General features: G+C 32.1%; 2 protein-coding genes across 6 annotated transcripts in view; one reads left to right on the top strand and one right to left on the bottom strand.

The window, feature by feature from the left end:
* The window catches only part of LOC115982424 (twinkle homolog protein, chloroplastic/mitochondrial), a 35,260-nt gene extending 33,604 nt beyond the window's left edge, over nt 1-1,656 (top strand). For 2 of the 3 annotated variants that reach the window (XM_031105020.1, XM_031105021.1), the window contains exons 19-22: nt 21-117; nt 186-320; nt 398-465; nt 1,110-1,656. In XM_031105020.1, coding sequence (XP_030960880.1) covers nt 21-117; nt 186-320; nt 398-465; nt 1,110-1,158 — 349 coding nt within the window. In that variant the 3' untranslated portion in view covers nt 1,159-1,656. Of the gene's footprint in view, nt 1-20; nt 118-185; nt 321-397; nt 466-1,109 lie in introns of those variants that run through there. The other variant, XR_004089616.1, reaches the window with a different exon arrangement.
* A 3,808-nt stretch (nt 1,657-5,464) lies between these two features.
* On the bottom strand, nt 5,465-11,630 carry LOC115982419 (G-type lectin S-receptor-like serine/threonine-protein kinase RKS1). Of its 3 annotated transcripts, none has more exons than XM_031105009.1 (7): nt 10,100-11,630; nt 8,768-8,896; nt 7,138-7,337; nt 6,724-6,934; nt 6,328-6,565; nt 5,938-6,088; nt 5,465-5,860 (listed from the first exon to the last, which is right to left on the bottom strand). In XM_031105009.1, the coding sequence occupies exons 1-7, from the start codon at nt 11,373-11,375 to the stop codon at nt 5,558-5,560; spliced, it is 2,508 nt and encodes an 835-aa protein (XP_030960869.1). In that variant the 5' UTR covers nt 11,376-11,630; the 3' UTR covers nt 5,465-5,557. The 3 variants fall into 3 exon arrangements, with proteins under 3 accessions (XP_030960869.1, XP_030960871.1, XP_030960870.1); XM_031105011.1 differs by having other exon boundaries at nt 6,328-6,397; XM_031105010.1 differs by lacking the exon at nt 8,768-8,896.
* Between the last annotated feature and the right edge of the window lie 8,187 nt (nt 11,631-19,817).

The raw sequence follows: 19,817 nt of genomic DNA, 5'->3' as shown, positions 1-19,817 counted from the left end.
AATCATTTTATTTGTGACAGGACTGAGACGGAGTATGTGAGTCAGATGCTTACCAAAGTCAAGCGTTTTGCTCAACATCACTCTTGTCATGTTTGGTTTGTGGCACATCCTAGACAGGTTGGCTACCATGACCTCTGGTTTGTTCCAGAGTCTCTTACTTTCTAAATTCTTCCCTTATTTTACAGTTGCACCATTGGGTTGGCGGTCCTCCTAATATGTATGATATTAGTGGAAGTGCGCACTTTATAAACAAATGTGACAATGGGATTGTTATTCATCGTAATCGGGATCCAGCAGTTGGGCCAGTTGATCAAGTACAAGTGAGTATTCTTTTTGTCTTCGTCACTGTTATTACACAAGGGAATATATTTGTAAACTTCCTAAGTTGTAACTGCAGGTTTGTGTTCGGAAGGTTCGGAATAAGGTTGCTGGAACCATAGGCGATGCCTTCTTGTTGTACAATAGGTATGCTTTTATGCTTCGCCATTAGAGTCTTTTGGATCAAAAGAATTGACTTTTACTGGCTATTAAATTCTTATGGCAAATTAGGGAATATGTAGTCACAATTTACTTTTATAAATTATCACTAGTAGCTTCTGCTTGACCTTGGGACTAATTATTTTCCCATGTAACAAGATATTTGTGTTTTTATTTGAAAGAGCAAGGATTAGAGAAGAGAGTAATTGCAAAGAATAGCTGCTCTCAGTGAAATATTTTTGGTGGAAAAAATGTCTTCAATTGTAAATTAGTTGAACTTGCTCTTTGAAGATGGTCAAAGATTGTTCAATTCTTTCTCAGAAATGGAGGGGAAAAAAAAAAGGAAGCAACTGGTATCTGCTCTCTAAGAGGAGTCCATCAATTATGTTTAGGAAATCATACAGCAAATTTTCTTGTCATTTTGACTGAGAAAAAAGAATAGAGCAAGAGATACAAACTGGTGCAAGTTGTCATGCATAATCATAGTTGCCACATTCTTCAGTTCACTCATCTAATGATTTCTTGTTATATAGTGCTCTACAATTCTCTCCCTCTCATAGTCATAAGGATCTAAATTTGGGCATGTTAATGAAAAATTTGTTAAAAGATGCATCATTCATTCACATGTGCAGGGTAACTGGTGAATTCATGGATATTGATGAACCATCTGGCAAGAGATAGGTAATTATTTGATTATTGAGGAAGAAAATGTTTGTACAGCCGTATCCTCCAATTTATAGGCCCTCGACATGAGGCGAGTTTTGTGATGCCAAAGTTCTACTACCATAAAATGGCTGTGGGTGTTTTCACTTCGTGCAAACCTGTGGCAGTGAGAGATGAAGATCGGAAGTACTTCAGCATCAAAGTTGATCAGGTTATGGTTGGCTTAAATTCAGGACGGTGGGTTAGAAGTTTCTACTATTAGAAACTTATTTTTGGAGATGAATTGATCAATGATCTATATTGGCTACCCCTGTATAATAAATTATTTTTTTGTGTAGGGTTAGAAGTGTCTACTATTAGAAACTTATTTTTGGAGATGAATTGATCAATGATCTATATTGGCTACCCCTGTATAATAAATTATTTTTTGTGTAAACTTATATAATATCAGGTGATATTCAACAACCCAGTGATTCCCACTAATATCATATGCACCACAAACACACGCTTTTAATACTTGACTTGTGTGCGTGTTCATGAATGGTTCAATTAATTTTATTTCAAAATGAGTTGAACTCTTCTATTTTGAGCTAGATTGCGTGTTTAAATTTGGTTTATTTTCTTGTCAAATGAATTTGAGTTTATTCACAAGCTACTAGATTAGTTTACATCTTCCCCCTTTATAGTGAATACACACTATACACCACGTTCGGAATTTTTTACCCTATAATAATATATGCTAATAATTAATAACAAGATTATATTTAAAATTATATTATTTGAGTTTGTTAAATATGATTTTATGTAAGAACTTATACAAATTAGTTTTACTAGCCTTGTCTTATTAAAAATTATATATGAATTTTACTACAAAATGGATTATTTATATTATTAATAAATTACAAATAATATTTTGGTCTCTTTTCTAAGCTTATTTATAAAACTTAATATAATTTTACTTTTATATATAACTCTATACGTATTTATTTATTTATCGAGTTTTATACTCAAGTTTGTTCATGGACGTAATATTATATTTGAGTTTGAATTGTTTAATAGTCTAGCTTAAATATGATCTTGAGTTTGACTCATTTATTATTTAAGTCAACATAAACAAGTTTTTGTACAAGTTGAACCTGAACTATTTATAAACAGTCAACTCTGTTTATTTACAACCTTAATAAAATAATTAACTTCGAAAATACAATAGCATGTGCATGTCTGATCCCAATTTTTTGGGATTATACCTTGTGAGTTAATTCCTTTTTTCTTTATAAAAAAATAATAATAAAAAAATTAAAAAAAAAAAAAAAAAAACACTAACCTAATCTTAAGTATATATGTGTGTGAAGCTCCCTCTTAGAGACTTGTATCTTGGTGCTTATCTCCTACACTTTACAAACACTTATACTTGTAGAATGATCATCGCACTAAGAGTGCGCAATGGTTAGTTAATTCATTTTTATTCAAATTGCTAGCAAAAATATAAATGGGCCTGGCTTCTTGTTCAATTGTATATTGTAGAAAGAGAAAATCTTGTTATACACTCACTATTACACATTCTGTAAACAGTCCTTTTAAAGTTGTGTTTTCAAAATAAGACTTTAATTCATGTGGCCATGTGTATGGTCAGTGGTGGCTCTAGCAATATTTTAAAAAGTGGTCATTAAAAAACTTAAATTTAATAAAAATAGAACTTCATATTGACCATTAAATAAATAAATAAAAACACATACACAAATGCACACAAAGACATAAAGTCTTACAATTTTTTTTTTTTGAATTTTCTTATTTTGAAATCTTTATATGAAAATCTTATTATTAATGCGGCAAATTACATCTTTTTCAAAATTTTAGTTCCATAAAAATTTTCTTAGGCTTTTTCTTTTTGTTTGTAAAGATCTAATATATTGTTAAGGAGATCAAAGTTTAAAGAAAAATTTGACTACAAACTAAGCTGTAGCCTAAGGCTACAACTCTCACTAAACAAATTAACATGGTTACATATTTTGAAAATTTAAATGTTAAATTGTATGTTCTTTATGTTCTTAAAACACATATCAATTAGAAATTATTTACTATTTAATCTATAAACTTATTTTTTATGTATAATTTTAGACAACAAAAATTCAAAATTTAAAGATTTAAGTGATGACATTGCTTTTGATATTTGATTTTTTTGAAATTTTGCAAGTATGGAGGATTTGAGAAGATACTGTAATCTAATGGTGGATTTGTCAAAATTTACATCCAATAAAAAAATATTAAGTGAAGTTGTAGTCTTGACAATAAATGTTATGCTTTAGCTTTTAGGTATATATAGATACAAATTAGGTACATCTAAAAAGTGATTGTTTAATTGAATAGTCAACCACTAAGATTCAAGTGATAAGCCAATGATAAATAAATAATAATATATATCCTTTGTTGATTTATATATATATATATATATCCAATTTATCATGTCAAACAAAAATACATTGAAAAATACATATTTTCTAGAATTAAACGTATATAACGTATATCAAACATTTTTCATATTATACTTGTACACAAATATTTCAAACTTCACTACTTTTTTATAGTATTTTTATTTTTATTTATATATATATATATATATATATTTTTTTTTTTGATAGAGACTTTTTGATAGTATTTGTTAAGGTGTGTTGTTATGTGTGTAATACTATTTCCCAACAGATAAGGAAAAGATATAAATTACTTTACTTCTCTAAATTAAGTAAAAATTTATAAAATTTCTTCAACTCTATAATTTTTTGGGTGGTTTAAATCCATACATGATATGATTTTTATACATAAAAAAAATAAATAAATAAATAAAATGAAGTGACCCTATCAAGGAGTTTTTTTTTTTTTTTTTTTTTCCTCCTTGTGTGTATGCTACAGAGAGAGCATGCTAAGAGTTTGACATGGCTACAACAGAGTTTAAGGGTTTAAGAACTTGTAGCAATTGAAATAACATAAGATGAAAAAGATCAACAAAAAATATCCCTTACATTTTTTCTTACAAAGGCTTGTAGCTTGTATTGTTCTTAGATATAAAATTGGTAGCAAGTAATTGATTGGAAAGTATAAATATATCTCTGTTTTTTAGCACAATTACTATGTTCCAATGAGAAAATTTTGTATTTGCTTCAATTTGGTCACCTTCAATGATTCTAGCCGTACCAAAAAATCTGAAAGTACAGGAAACTCTGTTTAAAGTACGAGAAAGAAAGGAAAATAAAGGTTTGAATAGGATGATTTTCCAATTAGGTTTTTAAAGTCCTTTTAATAATTTCTTATTATAACGTGATGTAATAGTTATCTGTCTCACATTTTCTAACACTTTTTGAATATTTTGCACATCTAGAACGTCCAAATTTTATGCATGATGCAAAGTAATTATATATAGTTTCATTATACCATCCAAAAAAATATAAAAATGTTTTCAATGGCTATCCTCTTTGTTTCTTAAAATTTTTCCAAACCTATCCCCATTTCACCCACAAAAAAAAAAAAAAAAAAAAAAAAAAAAAAATGCAAACCTATAAGCAGCAAGTTGACAAGTTGAAATTGTTTAAAATTTGTAGATGTCTAACATAATAAGATTTTCTACAATTATATTCATAACTTTTGTCTTGCTATATAACATTAATTTGTTCCATACGATGTTGATGTTGTGAAAACTAGTTTACTTTTTTTATTTTTTCAAGTGACTTCAAGTAGAGAATGACACACTCTCACCTTCACAAATATAAGTGACCACAAAAGTAGAATTGGGCCAAATTTAAGCAAAAAGGAGGAAATGGTTATAACCTTTTGTCAGTCATTTCTTTGCACTTCTCCTTGCTATACAAGAGGATCTACCATCAAAGTTATAAACTGTTGTTCTAACTTATTTGGTAATATTGTCTTGGTTTGAAGTGTTCTCTTAAGTTACATATTAGCCATACCCAAGCATATCAATAGTAAAACACCCTGAAATCCAAATTAAATTCCAGTATTATGCATTTAGTGTTCCTCTTTTAAATCTTCATGGTTAAACTTAGTAAATTTCACACCAAAAGAAAAGATCTTTGTAACTTTGGAGATCTTGTTCTGAAAACCAATGAAGTTATCTCCACAGAACATATATACGCAATTAACTTTTTGTATATTAATTTCATAAACCACTTGAAAGAAAAAGCTAAAGGAGATGGTAGTGATTTCATCACAAGTTCTGGAAAAAAAACAGTTTCTGTAATATTATACATTATCTTTTTTTTTTTTTTGGTAATAATTTTTAAGTGCATACATCATGTTCAATTGTTCATACCAAAAAAAAAAAAAAATTGTAATTTAGAGTAGACTTAGAGTAACTCAATCCTATGTTGTAATGGAATATTAGTACACTTGCTACAAATAGTTTGGGGTTTTAACGACCGTTAATTGTAGAAAGTGTTATTTCATTTACTGAATTAGATGCTGAACTAGTTGATCTATCTGTACTATTGTAAGTACTCTTCAAAATAAATGCAGGTTGTTTTGGAGAAGGAAGATGTGTGTCATTACCCAACATGAAAACAACAGTTGACATGGTTGGCCGGTCTATTGCATGTTCTTGCACACACAAAAGCCCAATTTGAATGCATCTTGAAACTTCATTAGTAGGGTATGCCTCATCTAGTAATGGGTCGACCATTTTCATGAAATTGTCTTCTCTCCATAGGTCCCAAACCTGAGACAAGATATTAAACATATTAGGCTCAACAATATAGACTTAATTTTGTAGTCATTGTTTGCAAGTGTACTTACATGTCCAATCAAATTTGAGGAAGGACCATCATGATGATAAGTACTATTCTTTTTGCCAGTAATGATCTCTAGCAGCAATACCCCAAAACTATATACATCAGACTTTATTGAAAATAGTCCTTGCATTGCATACTCAGGTGACATATAACCACTGTCATAGCACAATGAAAAGGAAGATATTGAACCTCAACATAAAATGATTGAAGATAGTCCTTTGGGCACTAACATACATGTAAAATTTGAAGTAACACAATATGAAAACGAATTATAGAGATATCCTTAATATTTTTTTTTCTTACAAAGGCTTATAGTTTGGACTCTCCTTAGATGTAAAAATGGTAGTCAAGTAATCGGTTAAAAAAGTATATCTTTGTTTTCTACTATACTTACTATGTTCCAACAACGCAATTTGTATTTGCTTCAATTTGATCTCCTCCAACAATTCTAGCCATACCAAAATCTGAAATTTTTGGATTCAATGCATTGTCAAGTAGAACATTGCTGGCCTTTAAATCTCTATGGATAATTCTTAATCTTGAGTCTTGATGAAGATATAAGATCCCTCGACCAATTCCGCAAATAATCTCAAATCGCTTTCCCCAATCTAAACATGACCTTTTTGTTTCATCTAAATGAAGAAAGAAATGAGAACTTGGATTAGATTGTATTGCATTCGTGCTTTTTTACTTAGGTATAAAATCTTGCTACTAAGAACTGATATGTTTGTAATGGGAGGATCGTTTTCTAGTGATGATGAGAGAGGTTAATGTGAAAAAGAAGACATACCAAAAATGAAAGAGTCCAAGCTTTTATTTGGCAAGTACTCATAGATCAACATCTTCTCTTCTTTGTGAATGCAACAACCTAAAATTCTCACAAGGTTTCTATGTTGGAGTTTAGCAATTAGTGCAACTTCTGTTTTGAATTGTTCTATTCCTTGTCCAGAGCATTTTGATAGTCTTTTTACTGCTATTTCCATTCCATTTTGTAGCAAACCCTGCAATTAAAGTCCAAATATCATTGTCATAGTGCACAGTTGTTGAAAGAAACTCAACCTGGTGAATTATTTGGGGAAGCCCAATTGCACACAATAAATTCGTACTCAATGAGTACCTGTAAATATTCATGATGGAATTTATGATGCATAAACACACTTAAAATGAGAGTGTGCAAATTATGGAACTTGTTCAATGAGACTACCTTATAAACTGGGCCAAAACCACCTTGGCCAAGCTTGTTAGAAATAGAGAAGTTATCTGTAGCTGCAATAATGGTTTTTAGATCAAACAATGGCAAATTTGAATTTCTTCTAGTTCCATCGAGGTCCCTTCTACTTGGAGAGTCTTCGAAGTATGGTAAAGTAGAGTCAACACTATATGAATATGTGATATGCCTATTCTCTGTCATAAAACAAATAATTAATAATGCTAGTAACCATATTTGTCCAATTAGGAATCCTCACACAAAAGCCTAGTTTAATAAAACTAAGAAACACACTAAAATAAAAGAATGAAAAAGTAAAAAATAAGAGGAAAAATTGAAGTTTACATTTTCTATTTATCATTGACAGGAAATCCCATTTGGTTAAAATGCACTTTTCTAAGAGGTAAGTGCTTATGGGAGATGAAAGTTCCTCAGACCTGCTGATGGGGCTGGAGAAAATCTTAAAATGTTAGGGAATTGGATGGGCTATTCATCAAGCTTTTAGTTAAAAAGGTGAAAAAATTGTCCATGTGGCATGATAATTGACACCCTGAAGGTGTTTTGATCCCTAACTTTGTCCATAAAGTGGTGTATGATACTGCAATTTCTGAGTTTGCAAAAGTATCCAATTTTCTGAAAGAAATGCAGTAGCCTTGGAAACCTATCAGATCAAAAGATACTACCCTACAAGCTTATTTTCATTAATTAAAATTAACTAAGTGTTGTTTGGCAAAGATTATTTTTGCCAACTTATTTTAACATTCAGCTTATTTTTACTACTATTCATGAGTCTCACTGTATTATTATAGCTAATTTTTTATCTTTATCTACAGTACTTTCAGCAAAAATTTTCAATTTCAGCAAAATAAGTGGATCACAAACATACCTCAAAACAACTCAATGTACTAGATTTCATCTAAATATGGAAAAGTCACATGGATTTCAACTTGAAGTGAAATAAGAAATAAGATGGATACAACTAAATGGTGGAAAGTGGTATGGTCTAATGCAACTGCCTCTAAGCATTCCTTGATACTCTGTCTTTGGTTGGCAATGAAGGACGGATTGCAATTCAGAGTAAAATTAAATAAGAAACATGTATGTCTCAATGAATGGTAGAAACTGGTATGGTCTAAAGCAGCTTTTCCTAACAAGTCCTTCATATTTTGGCTGGCAGTGAAGGACAAGTTGCCCTCCCAAGAAAGGCTTGTAAAATGGGGTACAATGGTGCTCGTGTATGTTTTCTGTAGAAGTCAAATGGAATTTGTGATCATGTTGTCTTCGAGTGTTCTTTCTTATGAATTTGACATTTATGTAAGAAGCATTTGAAAATTTTCCTTGGCTGCTTCAATATACCTTCTTTGGATTCAAAGAAGTGATTATGAGTATAATAACAAAATATATCAAGTTCTCTTTCATTTTTCTTTTATCAACTTCTACGCTTGAAAAATAAATCAAGTTCCATACCATTTTATTCAATTTTCTCATGATCTATGAATTCTACCTATTCTTTTATAAATCCTGAAACATAGTGTTGGAGTAATCTTGGGAGCATTTGTTCATTGGCCTTATAAATATAGAAATAGGTTTTAAAAAAAAAAAAAAAAATTGCTCTAAACTTCCTTACCTTTCTTCTTCTTCATTACAAAACAATACACAACTGGGACTACAAGAAGAAACATTACAGCGATAGAAACTCCCAGAATTGCCAGCATCCTCTTTTTTTGAGTAAGACCATTTTTCTTAGCATATTGAGCTGAGTAAAAAAAAAAATTATTCAAATGACATCATAAATTTGAGAAGTTGATTGAACATAAATAGTTATTATTGATGCAATTTTACAGGAAAATGAGAGTAGGGATGAAACAATGGGTTTAAGGAGAACATGTGATTTTATTATTTTTTTAAAAAAGGAGAAAATGTGATTCTCTTTTTGAGGTCCAACGTATCAAAAGAACAAAACAAAAAAAGCAAACATGTTCTCACAACAATGTCAAGTGCCATATGTGATTCTCTTTTTTTGAGGCTAAAAATATGTTAAAAAGAAGAAACAAAAAAAAAAAATTTGCAAACCTAACAACAATGTCAAACAACAAGAGTGTTTCTTATTAATATAAGTAGAATCATAATTCAAATCTTCCCTCTCCATTATTGTAACAAAAAAAAAAAAAAAAAAAAAAAAAAAAAAAACAAGTATTACGTAGTAGGAGGACCAACTACGAGTGATGAATATAATTGTAGAAATCTTGTGTTATTAGGTGTATACAGCTCTTAAATAATTTTTACTTCTCCACACATTGTTTAAGTTTTGAACTATTATGAAATAGATAAGGTAGACATTGTGAAAATTTTGATATTTTGTGATAATTTAACAAAACCATATATAAATTCTTTCCCATATGGAATGTAATACTCGTTTAGATTTGTACTATATAATTTGAAATGGATCTGTTTTAAATGGAGAAAACCATTTTTCAATATTTTGACCTAAATCAACTTTAAAGTAAATACCACAGGGAAAATTATATGTTGGATTAGTATTCTATATAAACTTTGGACTAAAATAATACAATAGACATGAATCTTCACTAACACTCTATTTGTTTTGAAGTAAAACAAATATGATTTTTAGGTGTTTAGTATGGCAAATAATTTTTTTCAAGCAAACAACCAAGATTAGGCAACTACCGCTAGAGCAGTGTCTTTGGTCATTGGAATGGTCGCTTTGGTTATCGAACATCTGACACGCTGCTTCAGTGACCAGACTGCTAGCATTTGTTGCTAGAGTGATGGCTTCAGCCACTAGAATGTTGGCACTGGTCGTCGGAGCGATGGCTCCAACCACTGAAGTACCGACATCGTTTGCCTAGCTCACCAGACCAGTGACCTAGCCACCAAATGGAATGTATTTTTGTAAAATGTTTTTCTAAAATTTTAAAGATAAAAGATGAAAGAGTACCTAATACAATTGCATCCACACGTATATATAAATCTTGTCCTAGATCAGCATATGTTCTTGCGTCCACCAAGTCCCCTTGCCATGTCAAGCAACCAATCCCTCCCTCACTCTCATTTGCACTTGCGTAAGCCATACAAGAACAATTCCTCAAACACTTTTGCTCACACTCTTTCATACTCAAACTCATGTCCACATGTGCTATTGAAGTATCTGGCACCTTCATATGTGCCAACTTCACGAAACCTTCTCTATTGTTGCACATGGACACTCCTTGCTTTTCCCCCACGCAATCACGAGATGACTTGGGTTCAAATCCAGGAAAGCACTTGCACTCAAAAATGACCTCATTGTATGGGTCACAATAACTATTTGGACTGCAATTCAAATACTTATCACATAACGCTAGTGAGCTGGACCAATATTCGACCCATCTAGTCTCCTGCCATAAGGATCGTCGCACAATTCCCGATTCATCGACCATTGCTTTAGGAAAAACTTTGGGGTCAGCTAAATTTGAAAATATACTGTACATAATGGTGGTTTCTTCTTGATTATTCACAAAGCTAACATTGAATAATTTTGATGTCATTTCGGGTACACCGCTCCATCTTAGGCCAGTCCAAGATCCAGCACGCCATAATAGAGTCCGACCCATGTATAAGCATGCCTGAGGGTACCCAGTTGGAACTAATTGATATGAGTAGTTGCCAATTCCCGGGTCATCTTTGGACTTCCAAGATGTTAGGAACCGGTTTAACCCGGTCCGCCGGTCTAGCCCAAGTTTCATAAACGGAAGCACAGTATTGGTGGGATAATCAAAACTCTGCCATGTAACATGTTGGCTGTCTCGTTGAACCAAAACAAGATTTCCTATATCTAAGAGCTTAGCCATTGAATTATTTGTGGATGAGACAGAAAAAGAAACATTGGTGGACCAAATAGGAGTGGTTTGGTTTTGGGTGTGGAGTACAAGGCTTCCCTTACCGTTGATGGAGAGGACTCCGGAGGTATCATTGAGAGGAGCGTCTCTGTTTGCAACCCACACAACGGTTTTTTCGGCAATTTGGTTATACCAAATTCCAACGTAGCGGTGACTGGAACTGCCGGGGTTGAAAAACCCAAGCGCAAAGGTTTTTTGGTTTGAGAGTAGAAGTTGACCATCACCATCCTTGAGGGGTTGGTCTGGTGTTATGGTGTCAAGGGAAATGCAAATTGGGCAAACAAGAAGGGAGAGAAGCAGCAATGTATTCCATGACCCTTTAGCAGGATTCATCATTTTTTTTTTTGCTAATGAAGAGTATAAGTTGTGGCTGACCTTACTGGCTGCTATAAAGGATCACCTCCAGTTTCGTCCCATTTCAAAATGATGAGTGACGTGTAAAAATAATGATCCAACGGTTAGGAAATTAGCAATTTGTGTTTTTGAAAGCAAACCTTTTATGAGATATAAAAGTGCAGGAAGAAGGCATGCGTTCTTCGGAATTGGAGCAACACAGCCAACGGCGATCTTCGATGGGGGCAAAACTTCAGGCCACACGTGGAGGCCCGTGAGGCTGAAGATGGACGCCGGCTTCTTGGGTTTTACACATCGGAGGCCGAAGAAGAGATTTGCAACGTCGGTTTCGCGAAAGGATGGAGAAAAACTAGCTGATGGTGTGACACTGACGGCTGTGGCTTCTTCTTTGTTTGTACAGTAGCTTGGTAAACTCAGGTGAAGAGACGGGGGGGAAAAGAAGAGAGAGAAAGAAGGAAAAATAATGCTATGTTCTGATCCTTGGGTGGTTTGTTTTGTGCCTTTGGCTATTTTTTTTTCTAACACGTGTCTTGCATCCGGATAAAAACCAGAGGAAACGGGAGAAATTTGAACCATAGGGATCCTATCCCGAGCTTGATAGCCATACAATCTGAAAGTCTTGGACGTAGCTTCTTTTATTTATTTATTTTTAACAAATATAATAGTAATAGGACTTGTGGAACTGCCTTCTTCAGTCAAAAAAAGGACTTGTGGCTGACCGGCGGGTATAGACTAGAGAGCTTGACAGCCATATAAAAAAAAGTCAGTTCTTCTTCTTTTAAAAATAAAATTAAATGAGGACGTATGCAAGCTGTTGTCCACTTGTCAATGATCACACACTTAATCACGTTTACCTTGAAAACCCGTTCACATTAGTGAAAGATGAGTCATGCTATGGTGACATAAAAAATGCACAATTTTGTGTTACAACTCACCGTGTGGTGAGTTGTGAGTGGTAAAAATGTGTCTCCACATGGCCCACAATTATATATCTACTAATCACAACTCGCCATATGAAAAATTGTGGTACAAAATTGTGCATTTTTATGTGTTAATAGTATTACTCAGTGAAAGATACTTGACAAAACTTTGGTCTTCTTTGGCAACTTTAATTTAAGTCTAGGTAACAATTTTTGACCCTAGAACTCGGATGTACATTGACTAATGAAGAAAAATTATTGGGTTTATATATTTATTTATTTATATACAAAATAGAAATTCTACACTAACTTAATCTAAGTGTATAGGTGTGAAGCTCCCTCTTGAAAACTTAAACTTTGACTCTTACCCCCATACTTCACAAATACTCATAATTGTAAAGTGACTACTACACCAAAGGTGTGCAATGGTAATTATTGGGTTCTTTAAATAGTGGTTGTTTATTGCTAACAGTCAAGGGAGGCGCCAAATGTGACCATCCTGACTTGGAAATTTTTTTGAAAAATACCTTAAAAAATTGAATTTTAAATTAATTTGGGTTGTTAACCCCTCTAAAAAAAAAAAAACTTGACCACCCTAAAAAAACTTGAACACCTTAAATAACAATTTGAGCCTATTAAAAATTAAATTCAACTTCTCCAAAATTTTGGATCATTGTATGTTGAACCAAAAAATTGCGAGAAATGCTATGTTTACAACATTTTCGCAATAAATCTTAAATAGCAATCATGGACAAAAAAATAATTTTAGTGACATGTTCAAATTAGAATTAGCTAGTAAAAACTTTACCACTTAGGCTTTGGTGTGTAAGTGTAAAAATGTTGTGGACATAACACTTTCAAAAATTGCTCAAATAAGCAAATTAGCCTAAAAGCCCAAATCAAGCATTTCATTGTGATTTTTTAAATTGTGTTTTCAAATGGTATATTTTAAAATCGCTATTTTTTTTTATTAAAAAGATGCACACTTTTCAAATAACTATTCTGTTATGCTTGTTTTACTCTTCAGTCGAATTTCTTGGATTTATGTGATACATTTTTTTAAAAAGGTAATGCATTTTGTTTATATTGCTACTTATTTAGGCAATATGCTACTAATTGAAAAAGAGATCGGTAGTTTAATAATTGCTTAATTGTGTATATTGAAAAAGTAGTTGATAACGTTGATAGTAAAACTATTATATCATACAAAGATTTCAAAATATGAAATCTTGTGAAGGAAATTTTAAAACTTTATGTAATTGCGACTGTTTTTTTTTTTTTTTTTTTTTTTTGGTGATGTTAATATATTCAAGTTTTATTTTTTAATTTAAGTTTTTTAATGACCACCCTAAAAAAATTCCTAGAGCCGCCAACAATCAACTAGGTTCAAGAGATAACTCAATGATAATAAATAAATAATTATATATCATTTGTTGTGTTTTATATCACCTCCTCCATTATCTATCTAATTCAATAAAAAAAAATAAAAAAATTTGTAGTCTACTTCATCTGTTATTGCAAAAGTTGTGGTAGTAGAATAATTGTTATTAGGTTCATCTAAAAAGTGATTGTTTAACTGAATAGTCAACCACTGAGATTCAAGTGATAAACCAATGATGATAAATAAATAATAATATATCCTTTGTTGAGTTTTATTAAAGTACCTTTAAAATATATATATATATATATATATATCCAATATATCATGTCAAACAAAAATACATTGAAAAATACACGTTTTCTATTATTAAACATATATAACGTATATCAAACATTTTTCATATTATACTTGTACACAAATATTTCAAACTTCATTACTTTTATTGATAGTATTTGTTAAGGTGTGTTGTTACGTATGCAATACTATTTACCAACAGATAAGGAAAATGTATAAATTACTGGGCTTCTCTAATTTAAGTAAAAAATTTAAAAAATTTCTTCAATTCTATAATTTTTTAGGCGGTTTAAATCCATACATGATATGATTTTAATACATAAAAAAAAATAAAAAATAAAAAAATTGAAGTGATCCTATCAAGGAGTTTTTTTCTCTCCTTGTGTGTATGCTAGAGAGAGAGCATGCTGAGAGTTTGATATGCCTACAACAAAATTTAAGGGTTTAAGAACTTGTAGCAATTGAAGTAACATAAGATGAAAAAGATCAACAAAAAATATCCTTTATATTTTTTCTTACAAAGGCCTGTAGCTTGTACTGTTCTTAGATATAAAATTGGTAGCAAGTAATTGATTGGAATGTATAAATATATCTCTACTTTCTAGCATGTTTTTACTATGTTCCAGTGAGGCAATTTTTATTTGCTTCAATTTGGTTACCTCCAATTATTCTAGCCATACCAAAATCTGAAAGTACAGGAAACTTTGTTTAAAGTACGAGAAAGAAAGGAAAATGAAGGTTTGAATAGTATGATTTTCCAATTAGATTTTTAAAGTCTTTTTAATAATTTCTTATTATTACGTGATTAATAGCTATCTGTCTCACATTTTCTAACACTTTTCAAATATTTTGCACATCTAGAACGTCCAGATTTTATGCATGATGCAAAATAATTATATATAGTTTCATTATGTCATTCAAAAAAATATAAAAATGTTCTCAATGGCTATCTTCTCTTTTTCTTAAAATTTTTCCAAACCTATCCCCATTTCACCCCAAAAAAAAAAAAAACGCAAACCTATAAGAAGAAGGTTGACAAGTTGAAATTGTTTAAAATTTGTAGATGTCTAACATAATAAGATTTTCTACAATTATATTCATCACTTCTGTCCTGCTATATAACATTAATTTGTTCCATATGATGTTGATGTTCTGAAAACTAGTTTGCTCTTTTTATTTTTTCAAGTGACGTCAAGGAGAGAATGACACACTCTCAATAAGGCACCCTCACATATATAAGTGACCACAAAAGTAGAATTGGGCCAAATTTAAGCAAAAAGGAGGAAATGGTTACAACTTTTTGGCACCCCTTTCTTCACACTTCTCCTTGCTATACAAGAGGATCTACATCAAAGTTATAAACTGTTGTTCTAACTTATTTGGTAATATTGTCTTGGTTTGAAGTGTTCTCTTAAGTTGCATATTAGCCATACCCAAGCATATCAATAGTAAAACACCCTGAAATCCATATTAAATACCAATATTATGCATTTAGAGTTCCTCTTTTAAATCTCCATGGTTAAACTTAGTAACTTTCTCTACAAAAGAAAAGCTCTTTGTGACTTTGGACATCTTGTATGGAAAACCAACGAAGTTATCTCCACAGAACATATTTACCCAGTTAACTTTTTGTATACTAATTTCAGAAACCACTTGATAGAAAAAGTTAAAGGAGATGGTAGTCATTTCATCACAAGTTCTGGACAATAATAGTTTGTGTAATAATATATTATCTTCTTCTTTATTATAATTTTACAGTATATACATTATGTTCACTTGTTCATACAAAAAAAAATTGTAATGTAGGGTAGAATTAGAGTAACTCAATCCTATGTTGAAATGGAATATTAGTAAACTTGCTACAAATAGTTTGGGGTTTTAACGACCAGCAACTGTAGAAAGTGTTATTTCATTTACAGAATTAGATGCTACACTAGTTGATCTGTCTGTACTATTATAAGTACCCTTCAAAATAAATACAGGCTGTTTTGGAGAGGGAAGAGGTGTGTCATTGCCCAACATGAAAACAACAGTTGACATGGTTGGCTGGTCTATTGCATGTTTCTTGCACACACAAAAGCCCAATTTGAATGCATCTTGAAACTTCATTAGCAGGGTATGTCTAATCCAGTAACGGGTCAACTATTGTAATGGAATTGTCTTCTCTCCATAGGTCCCAAACCTGAGACAAGATATTAATCATATTAGGCTCAACAATATAGGCTTAATTTTGTAATCATTGTTTGCACATGTACTAACATGACCAATCAAATTTGAGGAAGGACCATCATGATGATAAGTACTATTCTTTTTGCCAATAATGATCTCTAGTAGCAATACATCAGACTTTATTGAAAACAGTCATTGCATTGCATACTCAGGTGACATATAACCACTATCATAGAACAATGAAAAGGAAGATACTGAACCTCAACATAAAATGATCAAAGGTATCCCTTTGGGAACTAACATACATGTAAAATTTGAAGTAACAAAATATGAAAACAAATTACAAAGATATCCTTAATATTTTTTTCTTACAAAGGCCTGTAGTTTGTACTCTCCTTAGATGTAAAAATGGCAGTCAAGTAATCGGTTAAAAAAGTATATCTTTGTTTTCTACCATACTTACTATGTTCAAACAACGCAATTTGTATTAGCTTCAATTTGATCCCCTCCAACAATTCTAGCCATACCAAAATCTAAAATTTTTGGATTCAATGCATTGTCAAGTAGAACATTGCTGGCCTTTAAATCTTTATGGATAATTCTTAATCTTGAGTCTTGATGAAGATATAAGATCCCTCGAGCAATTCCGCAAATAATTTCAAATCTCTTTCTCCAATCTAAGCATGACCTTTTTGTTTCATCTAAATGAAGAAATGAGAACTTGGATTAGATTGCACTGCATCTGTGCTTTTTTACTTACGTATAAAATCTTGCTACTTGGAACTGATATGTTTGTAATGGGAGGATCGTTTTCTAGTGATGATGAGTGAATGAGAAAAAGAAGACATACCAAAAATGAAAGAGTCCTGCAACAATCTAAAATTCTCACAAGGTTTCTATGTTGGAGTTTAGCAATTAGTGCAACTTTTGTTCTAAATTATTCTACTCCTTGTCCAGAGCATTTTGATAGTCTTTTTATCGCTATTTCCATTCCATTTTGTAGCAAACGTTGTAATTAAAGTCCAAATGTTATTTTGCCATAGTGCACAATTGTTAAAAGAAACTCTACTTGGTGAATCATTTGGGGAAGCCCAATCGCACATAATGAATTCATACTCAATGAGTACCCATAAACATTCATGATGGAATTTCTGATGCATAAACACACTTGAAATGAGATTATGCAAATTATGGGACTTGTTCAATGAGACTACCTTATAAACTGGGCCAAAACCACCTTGGCCAAGCCTGTTAGCAATAGAGAAGTTATCTGTAGCTGCAATAATGGTTCTTATATCAAATAATGGCAAATTTGAATTTCTTCTAGTTCCATCGAGGTCCTTTCTACTTGGAGAGTCTTCAAAGTATGGTAAAGTAGAGTCAGCACTATATGAATACGTGCTATGCCTCATCTTTGTCATAAAATAAGTAATTAATAATCCTAGTAACCACATTTGTCCAATTAGGAATTCTCATACAAAATCCTAATTTAATAAAATTGAGAAACACACCAAAATAAATTAATGAAACAGAGGAAAAATTGTAGTTTATAATTTTTGCTTATCATTGACAAGAAATCCCATTTGGTTAATGATGATGTGCTAAAATCGTCAGTGAGTTGTAGGCTCCAAACCACTCCAATGGGTACCTATGGAATAAGAACAGATGGACCAATCAAAAGGCACCGATGTGGTACTAGCCAAGAACCCTCTGAAGGTCAAGGTAGCGAATGAGAAATCTCTAAGAATTCTATAGTGAAAAAGTTGGGGATTTTCTATGTGCTTGAGAAAAGTGAAGGTCTAATGCTTATATAGTGGGGAGTGATGAATCAAAATCCCTCCAAAGTAGGGATCTTTCCTTGTTGGGAGGGTTTGGCACTTAGGGTTTTGGAGATTTCAAGGTACCCTTCCATATGAGAGCAATATGGGTAAGTAATGGGTTTTATCTTACGTGTCACGCAAGATGTTTCTATGTATAGATATTCGTGGGGACCAAGCTAAACTAGGCTGGACCCGTCGGCCTTTCCACCTCGTCCAAGGATTCCCCATTGGTTTACAGAAGCACCCGTTAGGCTGTTATTTTAGGGTCATTGCTCTAGCTGTCGTCGCTCTGGGCCTTTCCGTCTACTTCCATAAAGCTGACGGACCTGTAGGCACCATCAGCTTCCTTGCGTGATGTGTTAGGGGATATTAATTTTTGTCAAAAATAACCCTATCAGTTAAAATGCACTTTTCTAAAAGGAAGTGCTTATAGGTGATGAAAGTTCCTCAGGCCTGCTGATGGAGCTTGAGAAAATCGTAAATGTTAGGGAATTGGCTAGGACACTCATCAAGGTTTTGATCCCCAACTTTGTCCACAAGGTAGCAGGATAATTGACAACTTGAAGGTGTTTTGATCCTGAAATTTGTCCACAAGGTGGTATATGATACTACAATTTCTAAGTTGGTAGAAGTATCCAGTATTCTGAAAGAAATGTAGTAGCCTTGGAAACCTATCAGATCAAAAGATACTACCCTACAAGCTTATTTTCATCAATTAAAATTACCTAAGACAACTCAATGTACTGGTTGTCATCTAATATAGAAAAGTCACATGGATTTCAACCTGAAGTGTAATAAGAAACAAGGTGGATACAGTTGAATGGTGGAAAGTGGTGTGGTCTAAAGCAACTGCTTCTAAGCATTCCTTATTACTTTGTCTTTGGCTGGCAGTGAATGACGAATCGCAATTCAGAGTAGAATTAAATAAGAAACATGTATGTCTCAATGAATGGTAGAAACTGGTATAGTCTAAAGCAACTTTTCCCAACAAGTCCTTCATATGTTGGCTGGCAGTAAAGGATAGGTTGCCCTCCTAAGAAATGCTTGTAAAATGGGGTACAATGATGCCCATGTATGTTTTCTATAGAAGTCAAATGGAATTTGTGATCATGTCGTCTTCGAGTGTTCTTTCTTTTGAATTTGACATTTGCGTATGGTAGATAAAAGAATGTGCAAATGGAATGAGCTAATGCATTTATTCGTAGGCTATAAGGCAAGATGTTTAAGAATAGCATTTGAAAATTTTCCTTGGCTGCTTCAGTATACCACCTTTGGATCCAAAGAAATGATTATGACTATAATAACAACATTTATCAAGTTCTTTTTCATTTTTTCTTTTATCAACTTCTACGCTTGCAAAATATATCAAGTTCCATTCCTTTTTTTTTTTTTTTTTTCAGTTTTATTTCATGATTTATGTATTCTGCCTAACCTTTATAACTCTAAAACATAGTGTTGGAGTAATCTTAGGAGCATTTGTTCACTGGCCTTAGAAATATAGAAATAGGTTTTAAAAAATTGCTTTAAACTTCCTTACCTTTCTTCTTCTTCATTACAAAACAATACACAACTAAGACTACAAGAAGAAACATTACAGCAACAGAAACTCCCAGAACTGCCAGCATCCTCTTTTTCTGAGTAAGACCATTTTTCTTAGCATATTGAGCTGAGTAAAAAAGAAAAAATTTATTCAAATGACATCATAAATTTTAGAAGTTGATTGAACATAAATATTTTTTGATGCAGTTTTACAGGAAAATGAGAGTAGGGATGGAACAATGGGTTTAAGGAGAATATGGGATTTTATTATTTTTTTTTTTTAAAAGGAGAAAATGCAATT

Source organism: Quercus lobata, chromosome 3, assembly GCF_001633185.2.
Source record: "Quercus lobata isolate SW786 chromosome 3, ValleyOak3.0 Primary Assembly, whole genome shotgun sequence".
Lineage (NCBI taxonomy): Eukaryota > Viridiplantae > Streptophyta > Magnoliopsida > Fagales > Fagaceae > Quercus > Quercus lobata.
The sequence above is the reverse complement of the archived record's forward strand: the minus strand, read 5'-3'. Positions and strand labels throughout refer to the sequence as shown.

Coding starts and splice junctions, on each gene's coding strand:
- LOC115982419 (XM_031105009.1), bottom strand. CDS start 11,375: ATGATGAATCCTGCTAAAGGGTCATGGAATACATTGCTGCTTCTCTCC. Junction 7,338..8,767: donor TGTAATGAAGAAGAAGAAAG/GTAAGGAAGTTT, acceptor GTTTTATGACAG/AGAATAGGCATATCACATAT. Junction 6,935..7,137: donor GTTTTGGCCCAGTTTATAAG/GTAGTCTCATTG, acceptor CTTTAATTGCAG/GGTTTGCTACAAAATGGAAT.